The sequence below is a fragment of the Opisthocomus hoazin genome, chromosome 2 (assembly GCF_030867145.1).
Source record: "Opisthocomus hoazin isolate bOpiHoa1 chromosome 2, bOpiHoa1.hap1, whole genome shotgun sequence".
NCBI classification, from domain to species: Eukaryota; Metazoa; Chordata; class Aves; order Opisthocomiformes; family Opisthocomidae; genus Opisthocomus; species Opisthocomus hoazin.
In genome coordinates, this window is record NC_134415.1 from 110,437,046 (window position 1) to 110,458,924 (window position 21,879).

Consider the following 21,879-nt stretch of genomic DNA (forward strand, 5'->3'; position numbering starts at 1 on the left):
ACCTATCTGCCTCTAATGCAGTTTCATAAGAAGTTGTACAATAAAAACAAGTAGAAGTTCATTCGATGGCAACAGTTCTGTGTGGAACAGTACAATGGAGAATTATTTTTTTAATTATTATTTTTATTTTACATATTAATGTCTACTACAAAGACCATTTAGCCCATATTTTACAGCACAGAAGAGGCTTTTTTATGTCTAATCCATTTGAAGACTGAAAAGCAGACCAGTTTTCCACTTTCTGTAAACAGTGCTCATTTGTATGCCTTTCATGTATTGAATGGGATAGAGCTTGTTATTTATCATTATGAAATGTTCATGTCCTTAAATTGTTGTTTCCCTGCCTTGCTTTTGCAGACTAAAACTGGTATTGCATTGTTGTATGATGAAGTATCCGAAAATGCTTATGACATCCGACTGAAGCTTACAAAAGAGGTATTAACAATTCAAAAACAAGATGTCGTCTGTGTTAGTGGAAGTGATCACAGTGCAAATGTAAGTGCTTCGATATCTCTGTGGTTTTGACTGTGAGACTTTAATGTCTTCTGCAGAGATCAGTTTATGGTGTTGCAGTGCAAGAGATTTTATTGGGTAGTAGGAATACATGTAATGATCAGTTGCTGGCTCTTTTGTGCATGCTTATATTCTTGTATTTAAAATCTTTTTTTTTTTTTTTTTTTTTTTGTGGCCAGTGCTACATGTCCTTTATTCTGACATATGTAACCTTAACAGGAGAGAAAATCTCTATAAATAGTGAGATTACAACATTTCTTCACCAAATACTGTTAGGCCATTAAATGAAGAAAACCAAAAAGTGTTTCCCATTGAAAGCATTTTAAGAGTAAACGCATACACCAGGGTTTTCTTCATTTGTGTATCAAGCACTGACAGGATGTCTCTTCAAGGGCATGAGATAACACTTGACAGACACTTACTTCACTTTAATTCTTTTTCAGGCGCAGATTGGACTTAACCAGTGCCAGCATGTCTGTGGTGCTTTTTTTCCCCGAAGTTCTATTATGTTGGTTTTTCAAAGCATGTAGTGCCTCTAAGCTATAGAGGAATCTTTTGTATCACCATTTAATAAAGTGACTAGAAAAAACGACATTTTGGATAAGCAGTGCAGCAGTGGTGTCTAGGTTATGGACATCCACAAGTAATGTATTTTGTTTCCTTGTATAAACAGTGTTCCTCTTAAAACTAACTGTAGGTATCCCAGAGTTTACTGGGTAAAATAAATGTCATGAGATGTGCTGGTATTTGCTAGAGTGAACAATTCATGGCAGCCTCCCCATAGAGGGCCAAGGGGAAGCCTTTCTGCCTTCTAGCTGTATTGCACATCTTGTAAACAGAAAATCTGGCACTAGGGGACATCAGGTGAGTTTGTGATACTCTACTAAGAAGTAGGAGTGAAAAAGTATATAGTGGGTATCCGTATATGTGAGTATGTCTTAGAGTCTGCCTGTATAACACAGAAAGATGTTTCATTTCTGCTGTGGTAAATATTTATATAGATTGTTTAATATCGCACAAAAAATAATTTGAAATAGCATTTAGTAGTTAGAATAGTTATGTGTCAGTTTCAAAACTTGTCTGTGGAACTCCGTGGAACATGACTTGCTCTTAAAAATGTTCGGAAGTGTTGCGTTGGTTGGCAATGAGTAGGAGGCCACTCAAGTGAAGTGAAAGGCATGTCCCATTCTGCTTGGTTTGCTGAAACAAATATAAGCCTCAGCCAAAAATCATCAGGTTGCATGTACTTTCTACTTCATTGAAAAGCATGAAAACCTGCACCTTATAACTGCAGACATTGCTGGTAGTGCTAGTAAGTTGCATGCAAACTGTGGTTGCAAGAGTCAGGAAAATATCATGTGCAATGAATGGTGTCTGTGTATGTAAGTATACATGGTTACTCTGGACTCGATGGTGTTTAAATGCCTTGTGTATATAATTTCATAGAAAAAGAATCAAAGTTCTATCCTGTCTAGTCCCAGATTACTTCTTGACTGAATCAGCATAGGCTAGCTACATCTGAGAAAATGCTTATCAAATTTGTATGTGTATGGATCTTCACTCTTTGATCACTCAAAAAAAACCACCCCACCAAAAGACCCCACCCCACCCTCCCAAAAAATTGCAAAACAAAACAGAAAAAAACCCAGTAAACCCCACCACCCCAAAAAAAAAAAAACCCAAACCAAACAAAAACCCAAGTCTGCCTCTTCCTTTTAATATCAAGATTTGGGTTGAGCCTGGTTTTAATGCATTTGCAGATTTTATGGGTACCCTAAACAGTATTTCCTCATGGAAGACAGGACAGGAAGACAAACTCCGACAATATTTGAGGAGCTGAATTTTGAAAGAAATTCTGGAAAGTAAGAGTCCTTGCAGAGGAGACAGAACTGGGATATGCAGCCACTGCGTACAAAATGAGCTGAAGTTCCTCAGTTGTATTTCACGACCAGTAACGATTACGCAGTGGGTAAGCCTGGAGGGGAGAGACTCCTGGGACTATGTCAGAAAGGAGACAGCTTTTCCAGAACATAGAAGTAGTGTTAATGTGTAAAAGTGAGGGAATTTCAAATGTAACTCAGATGTTACTTTAGGGCTGAGCTGCAAAGTACTGTGTGGCTCCAAGTGTAAAATGCATTCAGTAAGGATTTCTTCTCTCCTCATTCTGTTGATAGACAGCATGGGCAGTCCTGCCAAGCTGACTTTTTCCTGGAAAACACTGTTAACATTATCTCCACATTTCCCTTAAGTTTCTTGCTGAAAAATCTGAAAACTAAATTTTAAGGCTCTAACCTGTTATTTTTCCATGTCCCTTGCAAGATCTCCCAAAGATGTCCCATTTGAAATTGTTATCTTCAGTCCTCGTGGGCTGCTTCTATCAAACTCTAATGAGAAAAATGAGAGTGACTTCATGGCAGTATTTGTTTTCTCTATATTATACTTTGAAACAAATAAAAACATTTGGAACACAAGCATTTAATATAGAGACCAATTAAGTGCAACATAAAGACGAACACCGTATTTTTTTATATAAATTACTAGTGTGTGTAGGACTTCAAAAACAGAATTTGAAATCAGGCTGAAATAGCTGGTGGCTCTCTAGCCATATTTTTGGTAATTCTGATGTTTACATTTACAGCTACACAAGATAAATTCCAAAGAGATAAATACTTTACATTTCAAGTGGTTCAAGAAAACAATTTTCGTCCCTGTGCTGTGTGATTCAAAATATTAATAGAAAATTATAATCTGAAAGTCAATTCTATAGCAGTCATAAACAATCACTTTGTCTTACTGATTTATTCTCCTTCTTGCTAGACTTTTTCTTTCTTAGGTATTCATAGTTAATCAGTATTTTAAATATGGCCATTCATTAAACTAGTTCTTTTGCAACAAAAATAGAAATAACTTCTTTGCCTTCTTTCTGTAGTGACCTCAAAAGTATAGGAGGGGGGAAAAAAAAATCTTCTGTTTTTCGAGTAACTCTTCTTATTAGGTGGGATATGTGAATGGAAAAATACTGAAGAAGAAAGTTCTGTGTCTACTTGTGGTAATACTTTGTTCTCCATCCAGTTTGGTGTGACAGCATTCGTGGGATGCATTTGCTTCCAGCCTCCCTTTCACTGACAGGTTTGTTAATCCTGAGGAATACCGAGGACGGGATTTGCAGCCATGTGTAATGAGCTCTGCGAGTCCCGTCCAGTTCTGAAGGCTACAGGGAGGACTGGGAAGGACATCAGTGATCACTAGTGCTGCCGTTGTGGGTTGGACTTCCAGCAATAGAGATTATTCCCAAGGATAAAAGGCTCTCACTATAAAATACCTTCTACTACCATCACCTAGATTTATTCATATATTGCCATCTGCCATTCATTTAGGTGCTACTTTTAAGCAGTGAGAAAGTTTCACCTTTGGTGCGAAATTGTAAAGCTAGCTTTCTGTAATTTAATGGCAGTTCAGCTCCTTTCACCAGTTCTTACTGTCTTAGACTTGAATGTAGAATAATGACAGAGAGGAGCATAGTTTGTGAAATTCAAGATGCGTATAGAAGAAATAATGTAAATGCAACTGTTTCTTTTCCTCAGTTTTCAATCTTTTCACAGTAGGCAAGATAGCTTTTAAATATCTGTAAAAATCCTTCTGGAAGTGGAACCATAGTGGGAAATAATATTTTCCAGTGTTCTATTATATACTATTGCATTTATAAAAAAATATTTTTATTTAACTTTATGTAATATTTCAATATTTCGTATTTATGCGATTAAACATGTGATCGTTCCACTAAGTATTTCAAAACCAGACTTGGCAAAGCTAAGCATTCTAAGCAAGACTTAGTGTTATGTTTGGGGTGTTCAGATTCGTAGGAAAAAAGAGAACGAATGGGTGCATCAGAAATGGTACGCACTCATAGAAGGCAAGCATGAATGTATTGACAGAAATGATATATTAACAATAAATACACATTTTTCATTATCTTTTAAGTATTTTTAAGAGAAGATTTTTTTTTGCCCCCAGATTTAAAGTTTAGTGCTACTCAGAGAAGGGAATTAATTGCGTGACAGGTAGGGAGAGATCCATTTTCAGTTAAAGGAGAAACAGGGAGGCATGCATTTTTATACTTTATGCTTCATGAAGTTAATGATTTTCCTTTAACTTTCTGTTATTTCGCATGCTAAAATAAATTTCTTACATACAGTGCCTCACCCTTCGTGTTCCTTGTTTTTCTTCCCTGTGTATTGCTATCATCTTTCTCCTGTTGTCAGCTCGCAATTTCATGCCTCTCCTCTTTTCATAAGCAATTTTTTTCTCTTACTTTCTATTATATTCCTGTATCTTTTTTTTTCCTGCTAATTCCACTTACAAAGTAAGAAAAAGAAGAGGCATGCATCTGGCTTTTAATCAAAATAAGTCATTCTCACAGAGCGAAATTGTCTCTGTCTTGGTCAGTGGTCAGGCAAACAGGTTTATAATGCAGGCTCCTGGCATCTTGATTGGAAGAGGACTCCTCAGAGGCTTATGTGAGTCTAATAGAATTAGAATAACAAAAACCTTTGCATCCTGGGTACCCAGCTGTCCAGCTTCACAAGCCCTGTCTTAGGTGGACTGTTAACAGAATGAAGCAAGGTGTGTAAATAGGGAAGAATAAAAGGAAGATTAGTTGTTTTGTTGATTCAAAAAATAGAAACAGTGCCTGAAAGTGCTGTTTAAATCCCTGATGAGACTGCTATGACTTTTTCTTTGTAACTCAGATACTAATAAGGACAGAGAATAATGTTATTTTGGCAAACCTCTAGGGAGCGGATCTGCGTTAAAGTCTAAAAATCTTTTTTTTTTTTTTTTTTTAACCCAAGGTAATTTCTGTCTAGATAAATAATAATATTAGTGTTTTCCCAGTGCCTGTTCTGCCGTCACTGGTATGGTGTTTTAATCCAAAATTATTTTTAAAAAAGCTAACATTTTCTGTCTTTTTGGAAACATCAAGTGGGTGATTAAGAAAGAGTCTTCTTTTTGAAATGAAGATCACTTATATGGAGAAAATACATTATTTAACCATTTGTAATTTGTTTTCCATGCTCTGGAAAGCTGACCTAGATGTTTAGAAGTTAGCTATCAAGTGATTCCTTAGGATCTTTAGTATGAAAGATCCTAAGCTTGTGTTGCTGTCACTTTGAGAACAGTTAAAGATTTGTATCACAAAATAAATAAGATATAATATATAAGATATGCGTATTCATCAGCATGACAAAAAACTTTATCATTAAAGATAAAATGAATAAGTAGCTTTAAGTAAAAAGGCTAATAAATGTAACAGAACAGAAGAATGCAAAAGACACTGTGGATATCCCTGAAAAATAATCTCTTCTGACATGGGGAAAGAGTCCAGCTGAAGGTAAGCACCCATACCAACAAGACAGAAAAAGGCAGCACAGTGTTGGTAAACCAGGCATATGTACAAATATACGTGTTCTTTATTAAAATTTTAATTACTCTGTTACAATTGGAGCCATGACAGACTGTCAGGATTGGTAAATTGCAACTGTATATATTGTGAGAGCTTGTGTAGTAGTGTAAAATCTTCAGCAGTTAGGGGCAAAATATCTGACTGCGATGGAAGCATGAGCCTTTCCAGTTAAGGTATATGGGATAGCGGTGGGTGCAACCTCTGATGTTCATCTTTGTCTTCACACCAGCCAACAAGGGAAAAGTTGCACAAAGCGAATGCAAATGAAATTACTGAACTAAAGAACAGCTGTGTTCTGGCAGGATTCAGCTGTAATTCGTTGTTATAGAATGCCTTTTTAATTGAAAGAAATCAGCCTATTTTTAGAGGGAAAAGAATTATAATCATATCTTGACACGGGGTCCTATATATGTTATTACTAACTCTGGAAGTCTATATTTGTAGATGGCCTGCATAGACTTAATCTGTATCATCAGTCTGAGTCCTCTCATACCACTTGCCAAAGAATGTTCCTGTCCCAGATTAAACATCTTACAATTGAATGGAGGAGTTCCTAAGGATTCTTGTAAAGTCTGAGTATGTTTTGTTCAAACACATTTAATATGATCACCTCACCCTGGAGAGTAAAATACCATGGTGTTTTTCACAGTCATCTTTACTAGAATAGATCATGTGATAATTTAAATTGCAAGGGACCTCTGGAGGTCACCTAATTTAACCCATTGCTCAAAGCAGGGATAGCTTCCAAGTTTGGGCAAGTGGCTGAGGGCTTTGTGCATTCATGTTTAGAAGATCCCCAAGGATGGAGATGTTACCGGCTCTCTAGGCAGCCTCTTCTAATGCTTAACCGCGCTCCCTGTGAAATTGTTTCCTGTTCTTATGCTCAGTTGGAATTTCCTTTGCTGCACGTTGTGACTGTTGCCTCTTACCCTTTTTCTCTGTGCATCTGTGGAAACAATCTGGTTCTGTTTTTTGTAAAATGCTCCTTTAGATTGGCAGGCTTGGAAAATAAAATGAGTGACTTCATTTTACAAAAAAAAAAAAAAGAAAAAAAAAAGGAAACAAAACGCAACCAAACCACCCCTATGCCCCTCCAACCCCACAAAAAAATAAACTCATAAACCCCTTTGATCTACAGTAATAGAAAGTTATAATAAGATAAAATTATTAAAATTTCTTATTATACCATATTTAGTAAGGATTCTCTGCAGCTGTCCTAGATCTTCGCTAGCGTGTGAAAAGATCTGCTTTGTCTCCGTAAAAATATTGATAGTGACTGGCATGCCTCAGTTGATTTTTATAGCTGCTTTCTTCCTGTCCTTTTGGGAAAAGGTAAGATCCTGTGCAATGCGAGAAGTTAAGTTTTAAAACTGTTTCCCATTCAAAATAATCTTTATTCCATATTACAGCTTGCCTCCTCTTCATGGAGTGGAGAATGAGGCATAACATGATGCCATGGAGGACTAATTCATGTCTTTCTCTCTCTTTCTTGAGGTTGCTTGACTTACATTTTCATTACCTCCATAATTTGTTCCACTTTCTGCATTAAACTGTCTTTTTAAATAATGCTCTGTTTCAAAGAATATAAAACAGTCTATTAAAAATGATACAGACTTGGGACTAAAGTTTATACAGTCACCCTTTGAGCAAAACGCTTCTCCTGAAAACCAGACATGTTATAACCAGCAATATAGTGAATCCTACTTGTAATAAAGTTCTTTGATTGACACCCCCCACACTGTAGTTTTACAGAAAAGCTGTTACATTATTTTTCAGTGCATTTCTTTGGCTGTTTACCTGGTTAATTCCTGAGAGGGCAGTGTTAACAACTTGTGGAAATACAGAGACGTGGCACATTCAGTCTGAGCGAAGTGGTTAACTGTGTGACATTTACATTTTCCTCGTGTTCCCATGATTTCTTGAGATTTGTCTATACTCATGATTTTTAATGAAGGCTGTGGAACATATATAAATAGTAATAGTAGTGAGTAAGGAAACAATCAAAGTTGATTACTTCAAGTTAAGTATTCTTTGACCTTGGATTGCCACGTACTGGAGAAGGAATCTCTCTGTCCCAGTCCTAGGTGGTGGCACTGCAGTTCATCTGATGTGCTGCATGAAATGTCATGTGGTATCTTCACATATTAGCATAGAGCTACATGATTCTAGCCTTATCATGTAAACGCCTGTATTGTTGGACTCAGTAATTAATCGTAATCCAGCACCTTCTCGCGTTAGAGTATTGTGTGCACTCTCTTTCTTCAGTATGTTGTTTCTTCTGAGTTCCATCTGGAAATAATTTTGGCAAGAGCAGCCCCTACAGTAGTTTAAAATCTGTATTTCTAGGAATAGAGTCAGTAGGTGGACCGCAGCCTGCAGCCCCTGGGAAGGTAGAACTGCGCTGCTGGCCAGTGAGAAGCGAGGGTTCTGTGAGCACAAGTAGAAATCTGTGTGCGTGGCAGAATGTTAAATACATGTAGAACAATTTGCTGAGGAAGCTCTGGGGCTGGAGAGGTGGAGGGTGTGGGCTGAGAAAGTCCTCATCATGGGAAGTCCCCATCTTGAGCAGAAAACTTCCTGAAGGATTTCATGTATCCTTGTTCTCCACCACATCCCCTATTTTCTTTTTGGTTGTGTAACAGCCAGCAGGATGTCTGTATTTTATAATACATTTTACTGGGTCTCATATTCTTACAGGATCTGTTTCTTCAGTCATTTTTTTATCTCGTAACTTCCTTGTGGTAGCTTCAAGAGTTACTGAAGAAAAGGGAGATAAGATATGGCTGATGTGTTAAGTACCTGTCTTTATCTTGCCCTTTTTGGTATCAGACTGTTTTTCACTTGCATCCATGCAGGACAGGTTGCAGGCTTCTTTTTTAACTCTTCATATTACACTTTTTTGTTTTGTTTCTTCTTTTCCCCTGCATGTTTCCCAAGGGCCTGGGTGGCAAGCTCTGCTGTTATTTCCATCGTTGTCTAAGAATGGCTTTTATTTTCTGTTGTCAACCTGCCATGTAGTACCTGTAGTAAACTTGACATCTTACTTTCAACAAGTAAGGAGGCCTTTTGAGACTGCTCTTTCCAATAAATGACAGATGCAACTGTAGTAGTGGGAATAATGTTTATTTATCTGACAAAAAAAAACCAGTAGTCTAAACTACTCTGAATAATGCAGTAATGAATGATTTCTTGATAACGTTTTCCTGTCTTCCTGTTTAGCCACTTACCTTGCTTAAGACATAGTCCGTTATCTGTAAAGGTAGCAATAGTCTGTTGTGGTTTGAGTGTGGGCACTTAATGGGCTCAGGTACCAAGGCATGTTGAGTTATGGCTTTATTTAATGTTGACAAGTAACTCGGCATCCAGGTCCTGCAGAGGAGGAGGTGCCCACCAGGACAGAAGCCAGCGCAGGGGTTCCCCACACAACCTCCCTGCCCCATGGCAGGGGATGGGACAGCCCAGGAGGACACCAATACAGTCAGCACAGTGGTCTTGTACTTCCTGATAAGTAGAGGAGAAAAGAATAAAAATAAATCGAAGTGTTGGCGATCTTTCTCTTCTAACCTGTTCTAGCCATTGCAATGAGCTTGTTTCTAAGAACAGTTTCAAGAAAATCTAAAGAACATGGGCTATTTTAAGTGTTCTGGCATTTTGTACTGTGTGCTTCAGTTTGATGTTTGGGAAGAATATATGCATTCATTAATATTTTTGTGCAAACTGGTACAGAAAAGGAAAATATGGTACATACAGAATGTTTTTCCAAATACATCCAATTCTATCAGAGTGTGGAATGCTTCAGCAGAATCTCCTTCTGAAATCCGTTTAGTACATTGCTCATTAGGATATATAGATAGATAGAATATTTTTCCTAATGAAAGATCCTTTACCACAAGTGCCAGTCCTAGGTGTTAACAACCTGGTGATAATGACATAATGGTAGGCATTGACAGGTGGATATAAAATCTCACTAAAAAACAGTACCAGGAATAAGTACTGTAATTGCCTTCTCATGTTGCCTCTTAAGCTCCGGTCATGTCACTTCATATGAATGAGTACCAAGACATAGAAGACCTTTACAGAGAGAAACTTTTCTGTTGAGTCATTCTGTTCTAAAATAATCCAGAAAGCTTTCTATCTCAAGAGCTATCTTATGCCTAAAAGTCAGGTGTTTGACCATATAGTTCTCCAAATTACATTTGAAAGTTTCATTCATTTTGAAAGTATTAAAACTATAGGGTTTTTTTTTTCAACTATATCATGCTTAGTAGCTGTTATAAGCAGCGTTACACCTCCTGTTACCAGCAGTCTCTTCTCTGTACAGTTGTTGGTGTAGTGTTCTTTTCTATGGTGTCTGTGTCTTGTATGTTTTAAAATTTTTATTGTATCTGTTTTTCAGTATATTCTTGCCTGACATCATTCTTGGAGTTCTTGAAAGTTCCTGCCTCACTGGTCTTTATTTCAATATTAATGACTGAAACCTTTTAATGTTCTCCTCCCCCCATCTGTATGGCTATATGTGCTGTTTCAGTCCAGATGTCTTCTGGAATTGGCTTTCCCTGGATTTCTAACACCTTTTGGAACTACATGTAAGCAAAAGATACAGGCGGAATGTAAGAATATATTACTTGCACTGCTTTCATCTGTGGTCTAAGGCTATCAGCATCTGATCATTCTGTGATCATTCTATGATCTTAAGATGGGGCAAAATCTTTTCTCTTTATTCACATCTCCAACAGCTTGTTCTGCAGAGCAGTTGTTTGCCCCAGTGCGCAGAACATGATATTGTTTTGACATAAAGCCCCTGTCTCTGAGCTATATGATTTGAGGAGATGCAAACTCCCTGGTCATTCTCTGGCCCTCCTGCAGAGTACATGCTATTCCACGAAGGCGATAGTGATGGAGAAGAAGGTAGATTGATCACACCTAAATATTGCTTCTAACCCAAAATTTAAATTCTATCCTTGCACTTTTGTGACTATGCAAATTTCATCCCCAAAAATTGTTTTTGATTTTGTAATTAGGTAGCGACTTGGTGGCTGTAAATCTTAGTCTTTCACAAAGACTAGGCTGATTTCTTAAATACCGTTTGGTTGTCTTTGAGCATATGTAAGCTTGTTCAGTCAGCAGCTATATGCTCCAGTGTTTTCGTGCATCAGAACAAGAGAAAAGTTTTACTCAGACATGCACAATTAAGCAATATGAATTTTCCTTAATACTTAAAACATTACAAAAGTGAAAATGTTAGTGGACTTCTCAGGTTTACAACTTGTTGTTCAAAGAGAAGATACATTTCCAAAATACCTGTTCATCCACTGTAGACTAAGTGCAAATGCGACAGCCAGCCTGACTGCTCAAATTGCTGCTTGACAAACGATCAGATCAAACTGCCTGGGAAACACTTAGCAGGTAAACCTGCCTTCCCTCTCCATTGCTAGTACATTTGACACTGGTCAATGCGTTTGTTTCTGAGAACTTAGATGCTAGAGATTGTCATGGACAAATTGTTACCCTAATTCGTAAACATAATGGTAGGCATTTACAGAGTCAATATCCCTTTGAGAAACAGATAATAAAATGGTTGACAACTTGCAACAATGAAAGGTCTCAAAGATAGGAATGTTTCATGTCAGAATCCTGGCCAATTACAGTTTTAATTATTAAATTTCTGTTTATTAAAATGTATCCTGAAGTTTTCTGCAGGGCACTTATTCTTCCTCTACTCTCCTAGAAACAGAAAACAAAACAAAACCGGCCTACTATGTGGTGTTCTATGGGAGGTACATAATTACTTTTGCTTTGTAGCACAACTGGAAGGAGTGATGGTTACAGAATACGCGTCAAGTACGTTGAAAGCCTTCAGAAAGGAGAGTTTTAATAAACTGTAGATACTATTAAAGAATATCATTAGCAAAACAAAATGCTAATTAAAAAGCAAAAGAAGTATTAATTTCAGCTTTCCTGTTCAGATTGATAATTAGTGATACTTTCTAAAGAGCTTTCCTTGCCTAGAATGAAATAAAATTACACAGCCATCATACAGTCAACTGTAGCTCTGTATTTTTTTTAGTTTTGTTTTTTTAAGACCAATACAGATGTTTGCCTTGCTTTAGCCTCAAGCCATAAATAAATTAGTCTGAAAAGAAAAATTGTATCTAGCCTTCAGGCAACTAAAAAGTGAAATAAGTTGTTTGTATGTTTGACTGAGACATAAACACTGGGTTTTCAGCTGCAGATGTGCATGACATTATCATTAATGTAAAAAAAAAATAGGGTTTTTTTCTACAAAGATTGGTATTCAGTTTTGGCAAGAAGTTCTGGAGTAGAATTTTCTTTCATAGTTGCTACTGAACACTGCACTGATGATGTCATGGAATCATCTACTTTAACCCCAAGGTTTTACTCCTTGGTAGAAATGACTGATTTAGAATCAATTCTAATTCCTTATGTAAATAACGTACATGGGACAAATAATCTCTCACTAGCTTTGACCTGCTATTGTATTTTGTCTGCTATTTTGTTGCCTAGTTACTATTTTGTAAGATGTTCTGCAAACATTTTCAGTTCACTTATCCTTCCTGTCTCGGTAAGCAGCAAAGGTAATCTCATTGCTCATACCTTTTTTTTGATTTTTTCATGAGTATTTTAAATAATGCAGATTGCAACATAGGCAACAGTGGAACTTTGCTTATGACCTTCCTCCGTTGTGAGAATTACATGTTTAATGCATCCCCTTGTTTTCTATCTATTTTCTAACTAGTTTTAATTAGCAATATATCTGGGCAAAGCTGTTCCCTCATGGTCCCTGTGTTTCCATAACTCACCTTTGAAAAAATACGCTGTCTCTTCCAGGTTCATCAAAGTGTCTGTCAATTCTGTTTTTTGTTATAGTTTCTCTCACTGCCTATAGATTTAATTTTTTTCTCTATAGTTTTTTCTAATTTGTGTAGTGCAGACCTAAAGTTTTCTATTTCTTAACTGGAACCTTTTATAAAAAGTAGAATTTAATTTTCAATGTGGTAGTTTTCATGTGTCAAGGCTTTATTGAGAAGTATCATTCCAGTGCTTCTGCTTTTATTCATCCCTGAGTTTCTTTAAAACTAGGCTGAATGCTGTCTGACCCTAGTGATTTGCTACTGTTATTTAATCAATTTGCTTCTGAAGTGGTTTCAAATTCAGACAGATTCATACATCCTTTGTGCCACGAAGAATGTTGGAAGAACATCTCTGCTTTCTTTCACACTAATGGAAAGTGTTCATTTATCTTCCCTTCAGTAGCCTTATTTTCTCTGAGCGTGCATTTTATATCTTGATCATCAATCGGCCCTGTGGTTTCTTTGGCAGACCTCCTGCTCCTGATAGATTTGAAGATTTCTTATTCATTTTTATACTCTTTGACAGTTCTTGGAACTCTCTTTACTGTTGCTGCCTTTTTCTGTTTTTCGATTTTATATGCTTACGTTCCCTTTACTTGTCTTCATTTGAATATGGTGTCTGTCACTCTTTACATGTAATAACATCTCTTAACCTCCTCTTTCACCAAGCGATTTTCTTTTTTTCTGTTCATTAAGCCCTTCTAATAAGTGGCATTCATTTGCTGTGTGCTTCCAGTGTGGTATTCTTAAGTACTGTTCACACTGCCTGTGAAGTTTTACTTTTCTTAGCTGCCTCCTTTATTTTTCCTTTCAACAAGCTTCCTCACCTTTGCATAGTTCACCGTTTGGGATCACAACTGAGTAAATGTTGAATGTAAAGTACATAGCAGTTACTATTACAGAGCAGCTTTTCAACTGCAAAAGTTTTAACTAGATCCTGCATGCTATATTCAAGATGAGGGCAAGTACTGAGTCTAATCTTGTGAGCTCCATGAATCAGTGACTGATAGAGACCTGCTTTTTATTGACTGCGTTGTATCCTTAAGTGTATCTGTCCAATCCACCAGAGGTTAAGTGAAGTCCGTTACCACCATTACATTTCTCATTACTGTTGCCTCTTTGCCTGTGGTCACTAATGCAGAATCTTGTTTGCATTTAGCCTGGAATCTCCTGTTTTACTTGTTGACGTAGTTGGCTTATTAGTTTTGTTTAAGTCTAAGTTCTCTGTAGCACGAGGCACTTACTCTGCTGTTTATCTAGCCTGTTTTACCTTTCTTATATACTTTGCACCCCAGTATTAGAGTTTTTTCTACCTCTCCGGAGTGTTTATACCTCTGTTTACTTCAGATTTAGTGTTTGTTCCTGGCACTCTATTTTGCATTTCTTGTTCGTATTATTCTCTCCCTGACCTGTCCATTTCAGGATACAGAATATCTCTGTTTCTACCCATAATAGAAGCATCATCCATAATTATATTGTCTTCTGTACCTGCTAACTTTTCCAGTGCTACAATTTAAAACTTCAGTTATGTCCTTTCTGAATTTGAAGTACCAGCAGCCTTGAGTCCTTTACAGTTCAGATGAAATCTGTGCCTCCTCTACAGGCTAAATTCCAAAAGTGCCCTCAGTTTCTGATGAACCTGAATCCATGTTCCTTGAGCCATCTCTTTACAGGCTCATCTCTTTAGAGACGTTAAAACTTTGCGTGTCTCCCCAGCCCTGCAGGGGCTACTGGAAGAGTTTTGGAGAACCTTAGTATAGAAGTCTGGGTTTGTAGCTTCCTTTCTTGATACCTGGTTTTTATCCCTAGGACTTATTTTCTGTGTTTCCCTACTTTTTTGGTACAAATGCAGACCACACCTCACTGGTGCTTCTTGGGCTAAGCAGGGTTCCTGTGGGATGCGCCTCCTTGCACATGTTTGGTCAGACATTTTGGAGTCTTCTCCCTGGAGTCATAAACATATTTGTCTATTTGGCTGGTGGTCGTCTACCACCATTACAGCTGTCTGGGATCATGGCTTTAAGAAGGAAATTCTCGCACCTAGAAAATACACTGACATCATCTGTTATGAGAACTACCAGTGGACTTACTTGCTACATCACCTACTTGTTGCATCCTGCCAGTTGTGACTTGTGTATTCTGCTGTGTGATGTTCCTGAAAATCTCCTCAGTAAGCTGGATCTATATGCCCTCATCCTCTGGGGAGGGAGGGTACTCGGATCTCTGATACTAATACAGTAAACTGGAAAACTCTCATCTTCCATGAATTCTGCCTTCATTTCTTCTGTGAGAAAAGATGGCAGGACAGCCCTTTGAAGCTGATTTCTGTGTTCAGGAGATTTACAGCTCTGTCTTTCTGTTGTTGAGCACCAGCAAACCGTAAAGGTCTGCCAGGCTTTTCACAATTTACGCATTCTCTGGGCAGCCAGGCATCTGCTTCTATCATTGCCTTTGCCTCCTTGCTTTACACACGTGGTTGGGCATCAACATTCTTGCTGATTTCTGTTCCCTATAGATCATTTTATGAAAATGTCAGTTTAATTTCAATGTACATGCCTGGAATCAAATATTTGATGGAAACTTTATTCGGTCACCTCTGTAAATGAACACCAGCTCTCTATTTTAGACGACATTTGAAACATACTGTGTGTGCACACAGTTCTGTTTCCACAAAAGTGGTCTTAACAGTGCTGAAACCTGTCAGTTGGGCATTTAATCGACGTCTGTATAAAGATTAGGTTTTAATACAAGTGATTGCTGATAACATATCGGCAGTTAGTCTTCTCCTTCCAACTCCGCACAGCTGACAGCTTGAAGGAAAAAGCAGAGGCAAGCAGACAGATTACCGGTAAAGTAGTCTACATTCAGGAACTGGGTTACCAATAGTCACTCGTGTGCACAACCAGCAAATTCTCCTTTGGCAGATAGGGTTATTAGTTGAATTTGCTTTCATGAAACCTAAATTTGTCTAAACTTTTGACTCACAATTATAAGAATGTTTGTACCAGTATTAATATATTCATTATGTAGTTTATAAAATAATTTATTAGTGGGACACTATTAAAATTGTATCTATAGTGCCAGCCATAGATGCATCACTGTTTAGAGTATGTTAAGCAAAAAATTTTTTATGTTCTCTGGGCCAAGGACTTCATGACATCTGTCAGAATATTACATGCTTTTCTATCAGAATTTAAGTAAATTGTAATACTAAGATGTATTTTATGTTACATGTGTTTATTGTACATGAGTACCGATACTACCAATACTTGTAAGGGTAGTTAGAAATATTTTAATTTAAATCTGTGCGTGTAGTTAATGTATGTTGGTCTTCTTTTTCTTTCTGTTTGTTTATTATGAGATCCATCATACAGAGTCTAGGTGACTTCATCTCTACCAGAAAACAAAACGCAACCGTAGCCCACATTCCACATTGGCCTGCAGTTGTCTGTACTGCGTGTGAGTGCGCTTCCTGGCTGTGCTGTAATTTGTGCCAAGTGGTCTGTGCTGGGTGTTGGTGTTCTCTCTGTCTTGGCTTTCGCCAATGTCAGTTATAGCTCTCTTAAACAGTGCCTCAGACCAAATCAGGAGATGACATGTGCCATGTAGGGCACCGGGTAGGTAGTCTGGATGTAGACATAACATTTTCAAGGAAGGAAAATTTAGTAGTGTGGACGGGAGATTTACTGTGTTGCGCTGCTGGAGAAAAACCTCCAGCCTGCTTTGTTTTAGCACAGGCATGGCTTGTGAGACTGGAACTGCAAGATAAATAGTCTGTTCTTTGGTTTGAAGGAGAAGTGAAAAATACCTTCCTGAATTTTGAGTTACAAGGTGGGGAAGAACAAAAGCAAAGAAAGGTCCTGAGAAGAGAATGGGACCACAACAGGATAAGTTAGAGGGAACAGAGAGAAGAGATCAACTGAAGGAGAATAATTACCATTTAGCACATTTCCCTACAGAACCTGGAATTGAATTCAGTAGTGTCTGGCCTTCAGCAGCTGTCTAATATTGAATCTCCTCTAAATTAACCACAGATTTTTTCCTCTAAATTGCCCACAATTTTTCTTTTGGCTCTAATAAGGAGCATCTGAATTATGGATTTAAGGGTCCAAATGAAGGACTAAATAGAAACTAGCCGATAGCAAACCATGTGAATTTGTGGGGTTTCCCCCAAAATTGTTTTTTAATTTCCTTCTTTAAATTAAAGATGCAAAGTCAAATATTAGAAAGTTAAAAATATGCAGGCTATTTTCACTTGTATCTTGGCTTTGTGTTGTCTTTTATGTTGGAAAATATGCAAGGAATGAGTTGAGAGGTTACAAGAAGAGGGTAGTCTCAATATCCATCAGGGAATGATCCTTCCTCTGAAATAGAGGTGCGATATGATCCTAGATGTGTCGTGTATGTCAGCTAACACCAAATTAACACTGCTGATCAGGCATTAGGTGCCTCTCACCTTCTAGCGTGAAATTATGATGTGTTAAAATGATGAACGTTCTAAGCTAAGGCTGAAGCTGGTCAACAAGATACTTTGAACAGGTAAAGTTCATATGAATGCTTAGAAAAACCATTTACGCATTTCAAATCACTAAAACAGAATTAATTGTCCCTAAATCTTTTTGTGCCTCCATTCTTGCTCTGTACAATGACGATATTTGTGGCAGGCTGTGAAACTGATTTCATTGATGTGGATGTACCTAAATACTATACTGCTTACTAGCATGAAAAAAGCCTTAAGTATTTTAGCAATACTGCATTTCAAACTAAGTTAGATTTATGTTCATGAAATAATATGACAGATCTTGCTTTAAATAAAGATAAAAAAAAGAAACATCTGTACACTGTAAGGTCTCAAGGCTGTATTACTATTAAAAAAATAGTACTTTTAAAAGCTTTTTTAAAAATCCAGTTGTGGTGTGCCATATTACAAAAGTTTAAATCTTGTCTTGTGTCTACAGGCTGAATGTGTATGTTTTCCACTTCAAGTCACTGAAATTTTCTGTCTGTACAATTTGGTCATCTTCTGCCAAGGAAGATGCTTTAAAACTGTGCCTGATCATCCCTGAAAAGTGCTTTAAAAAAGCTAGATATATTTAACTCCGGGCATCTGTTTCACTGCGACACAAATCTCTCAAGCTATTTGGTGTTCCTCTGGCTCCTGCCTGCTACCTCTCTAATCTATTTACATCATTTTCAAAATGAGCGTATCAGAACTGGGTGTATTATTTAAAGTCACTTCCAGATACAGAAATAATTTATAGTCTCTTTGCTCCTTCTTAGTAGTCTCCTGATGATGTGGGATTACACTAGTGTTTTTGGCTGTGCCTTTTTACAGGAACATAGGGTTTTTCTCATACTCAGCATGTTTATGGTTTTTGCAAGACCACCTTTTGCCAGACAGTGCTTTTCTGTGTTTGAGCTGTTTTCATTTTTACAAGGATGACCTTAAATGACCTTGACCTTGAAGTGCTGCGTACTTAGAACCTGTCCTGTTCATCATTACCTTATTAGAAGCGTTGTACCTTACAAACATGGTTGCAAATTAATTTCAATTTTTTTTTTCAGATCACTGATTTTTTTCAAAAATAATGCGGGTACCGTCACTATCCCACAAGAAGCATATCCACTAAATAGTAGCTTTATCTCAATTACATTTTGATTTGGGATCTTTTAGCTAGACAATTTATATGTGCTTAAAATACACCATATTTTTTTGAATAGTTTAATGTTTTTAATCAAGTTTTTGTGGGATGTCAGATCACTGCCTTAGAAGAGTTATTACAACGCTGGTACTCTGCATCAATATTAGAAATTTCATAGTGAGTATACGTGTCATTTGAAAAACTATTTCCTATAGAGCTTTTCCCTTTAAAATTATTCCTCTTTAAATCCCTATGAACTGGTTTTACTGTTATTCCATTATAGAATGGGTGGTTCATTGCCAGATTTATGATCATCTGACCTTAAAGCATTGTCGTATAATGAAGATCCATGGCTCTATTTACACGTTATCAATATTGACCCAGTGTTAGCTTTCTTCTAATATTCTCGAATTGTACACGGTTCAGATTTTTTTTCAATTAAAAATCAGTCACAAAAATCTATCTATAGAAAATAAAATGTGATGTTTGGTCTTGTATGACTGCTAGTCATAGTTGTAGCAAATGATATACGAGCATAGGATTGAAATAGGTTTGTGCAGATGATCTTGATTATGACACTTGATCATGCTCAGCCTGTGGCATTTTACTATGCAATTTGAACATCTTTAAAAGAAGGAATTTTTTGCATGTCTTTTAATAGGAATATTTAAAGCTCTGTAATAAGCAATGCTATGAACTATGAAAATACAAATATCAAGATTATTACAATGTCATGCAAATAGATTGCTTTGTAGGGCTACAATCTCAATTATATCATCAATGTTATCATTTGAAATGTACCCATCAACCATATAAAAAATACACGTTAGTTGTAGTTGAATGTGTAAGATGCCAATAAATAATACTGTACTTGTCTTTTATAAAATGACTAAAGTTATCCATGTAGTGGTTTTGTATTTGTTGTCCAGTGAAGCTAAAGCAATCTAGACTGTCAAAATATTTATTCTATCATCCATATGTGATGAGATATATTGGGATAATTTGTTTACAGGGTCTAAGTATAGGTGGAGAGAAACATGAATTAAATAAGCAGACAGGATTTAGTCTTAGAAAATGTCTCTTGGGAATGAGTCATTGAATTTAAAGGTAGAGACTTCTCATTCAGATTGGATCTGAACTTTGTCAGTGCGTATGATAATTTTGATCAAAAGTTTTGATGCAGTTCAAAATGAAGAAACAATTTGAATTAGCACAGATTTCAATAAAGCTGAATTATATAATCTGAAATTGAATCATATAAATCTTTTGATATGTCAGGTACGATGTGTCTTCATACAAAGCTTTTCCATATTTTGCGCAGACTGGTGTAGTATAATGTTCATAGGAACAGAAGAGAGAAGTTTTGAAAAAGTATGAAAGTATTCTTAAATTTTTTACCATATGGATTAGTTTTACCCTCCTGAAATTTATGATTTATTGTGTTCCCCATTCCCCTGCATCAGTATGAACATATATCTAGTAAGGTGAGTGTTAGAAAAAAAACCAACACCTAAAATTAACATGTTACTGTAAGATTATGGGCTTAACTGCTGAAATAAAAATTTACATTTGTCTCAATTAGTGAAATCATAAAATAATCAGGAAGTATACATATAGGAATAATCTCATATAATTTCTGATGCACATAAAAAGAAAAAATATTTCATCTCATATGTTCGAGAATTATTCTAAAAATGGCATGCTATGCAGTACTGTTCAGCATATTGCAAACAAGTTCCCCTCAACTCTAATTATTGTCAACAGATGAAGTGCTGTTATTATGTTGTCAGGCACCAAGAGTTACACATTAATGAAATGTCAAATTCAGCATACTTTTAAACATATGACAGCTTGTTGTAGATAAATATTGATAAAAGTTTATCATCTTCATGCACTTAAACATGAAATGTAAGAAAATAACAATTTGAAGCAGACTATCACTAAAAGTCTTTTGGCATATGCTGCAAAAAATTGCTATACGTCTGAAGATAAGGAGTAGAAAACATTGGTAATTATGATTGAAAAATTAGAATAAATATCATGCATACGTGATAGCAATGAAAATGCGCATCTCAAAGCTCTTTATATAGTTTTCTCATTAAAATGTTTGTCAAAACAAAACAAAAGCATGTAAAAATTTCTGTTTGGGAAGAATATCACTTCAGCCCTAGAAAAACATACTAAAAGTCTGCATGCACAATTCACACACAAGTTCTCCTCTCTATGGTAAGGAATTAAATATGTGCCTATAAATCAGTATTGAATGATACTTCAGAACTGAACTTGGTAACTCAGATTTTAAAATAACTTTGAGAATTAATTTTTTTAAAAGTAAAAACCAGTTTAGAAACATCTTCTATGCTTATTCAGATATTGTGTTTTCACCTAAGTTTATTTTTTCTACAATTTTTTAAAGCACAGAACTGTTACACTTCGTAGAAAACCAGTTGGTGGCTTGGGCTTAAGCATAAAGGTATGGATAACTTCTCGTTTCTTCTTTTAATTTTCAGTTTTTCTTTTAATTTTCACTTCAGTCTTAACTGTGATCTCACGGCTAATACGCTTCTTTTACAGGGTGGTGCTGAGCACAAAGTGCCTGTCGTCATATCAAAAATGTTTAAAGACCAAGCAGGTAACTTATTATTTACTTATAGAATACTGTAGTATGTATGGGCTTTTTTAAAAAATTAAATGCTCGTTAAATTAAGAATTAAAACATATGTATGGCTTATTCTTTCAGCCTCGTACAATGTTTAAGCCTTTCTATAAATGTCCAAATGCCTTTGTGCTGAATTTAAGATCTATAATCATTTCAAGTCTTTAGGACCTGTGCTTGAAATTTTACTGGTAAGTAATAGTTTCAGAAAACACGCTTTTTACTGCAGTAAGACAGTTGTGTTGTAAACAAAATATTTGAAGTTGCTTGTGAAAATAAAACTATGACATAGGAAATCTATTGATGTACTTCACTTTAATAACCCAGAGGGTAAAAAAAATACAAACTAGACATATTTTTTTTTTTCCCCACACAGTACTTCACTGCTCTATGGTATGACTGACTGTGCTGAGTTGCTAGCAGAGAGTGATTTGTAGTGTTTGTTATGGTGATGATAGCACAAGATCTAAGTCAGTGTAGTCTATCCCAGTTCAGAATTACACTGATGTTTATCTGGCAAAGGGAGCCTTGGGGGGCCGTGTCAGACCTTGGGCTGATCTTCGCAAGGTGGAGAACTGCTCTGGAAAACAAAAGGCCCTTCCGGAAGGGAAAGTAGAACCCTTGCACATGGGGGGACAGTGCCTTGCAACGTGAACTAGGGACCTTGGCTGATCGAAAACAGTCGTATTTTCTTCTCTGGTGGACGTGGACAAAGGGACCAGTTTGTTCTTTTCT

General features: G+C 36.6%; 1 protein-coding gene across 1 annotated transcript in view; it reads left to right on the plus strand.

The window, feature by feature from the left end:
* The window catches only part of SNTG2 (syntrophin gamma 2), a 323,296-nt gene that overhangs the window by 137,728 nt on the left and 163,689 nt on the right, over window positions 1-21,879 (plus strand). The window contains exons 2-4 of the mRNA XM_075410732.1: window positions 358-495; window positions 20,905-20,961; window positions 21,063-21,120. Of these exons, the coding sequence (XP_075266847.1) occupies window positions 358-495; window positions 20,905-20,961; window positions 21,063-21,120 (253 nt within the window). The remainder of the gene's footprint in view (window positions 1-357; window positions 496-20,904; window positions 20,962-21,062; window positions 21,121-21,879) is intronic.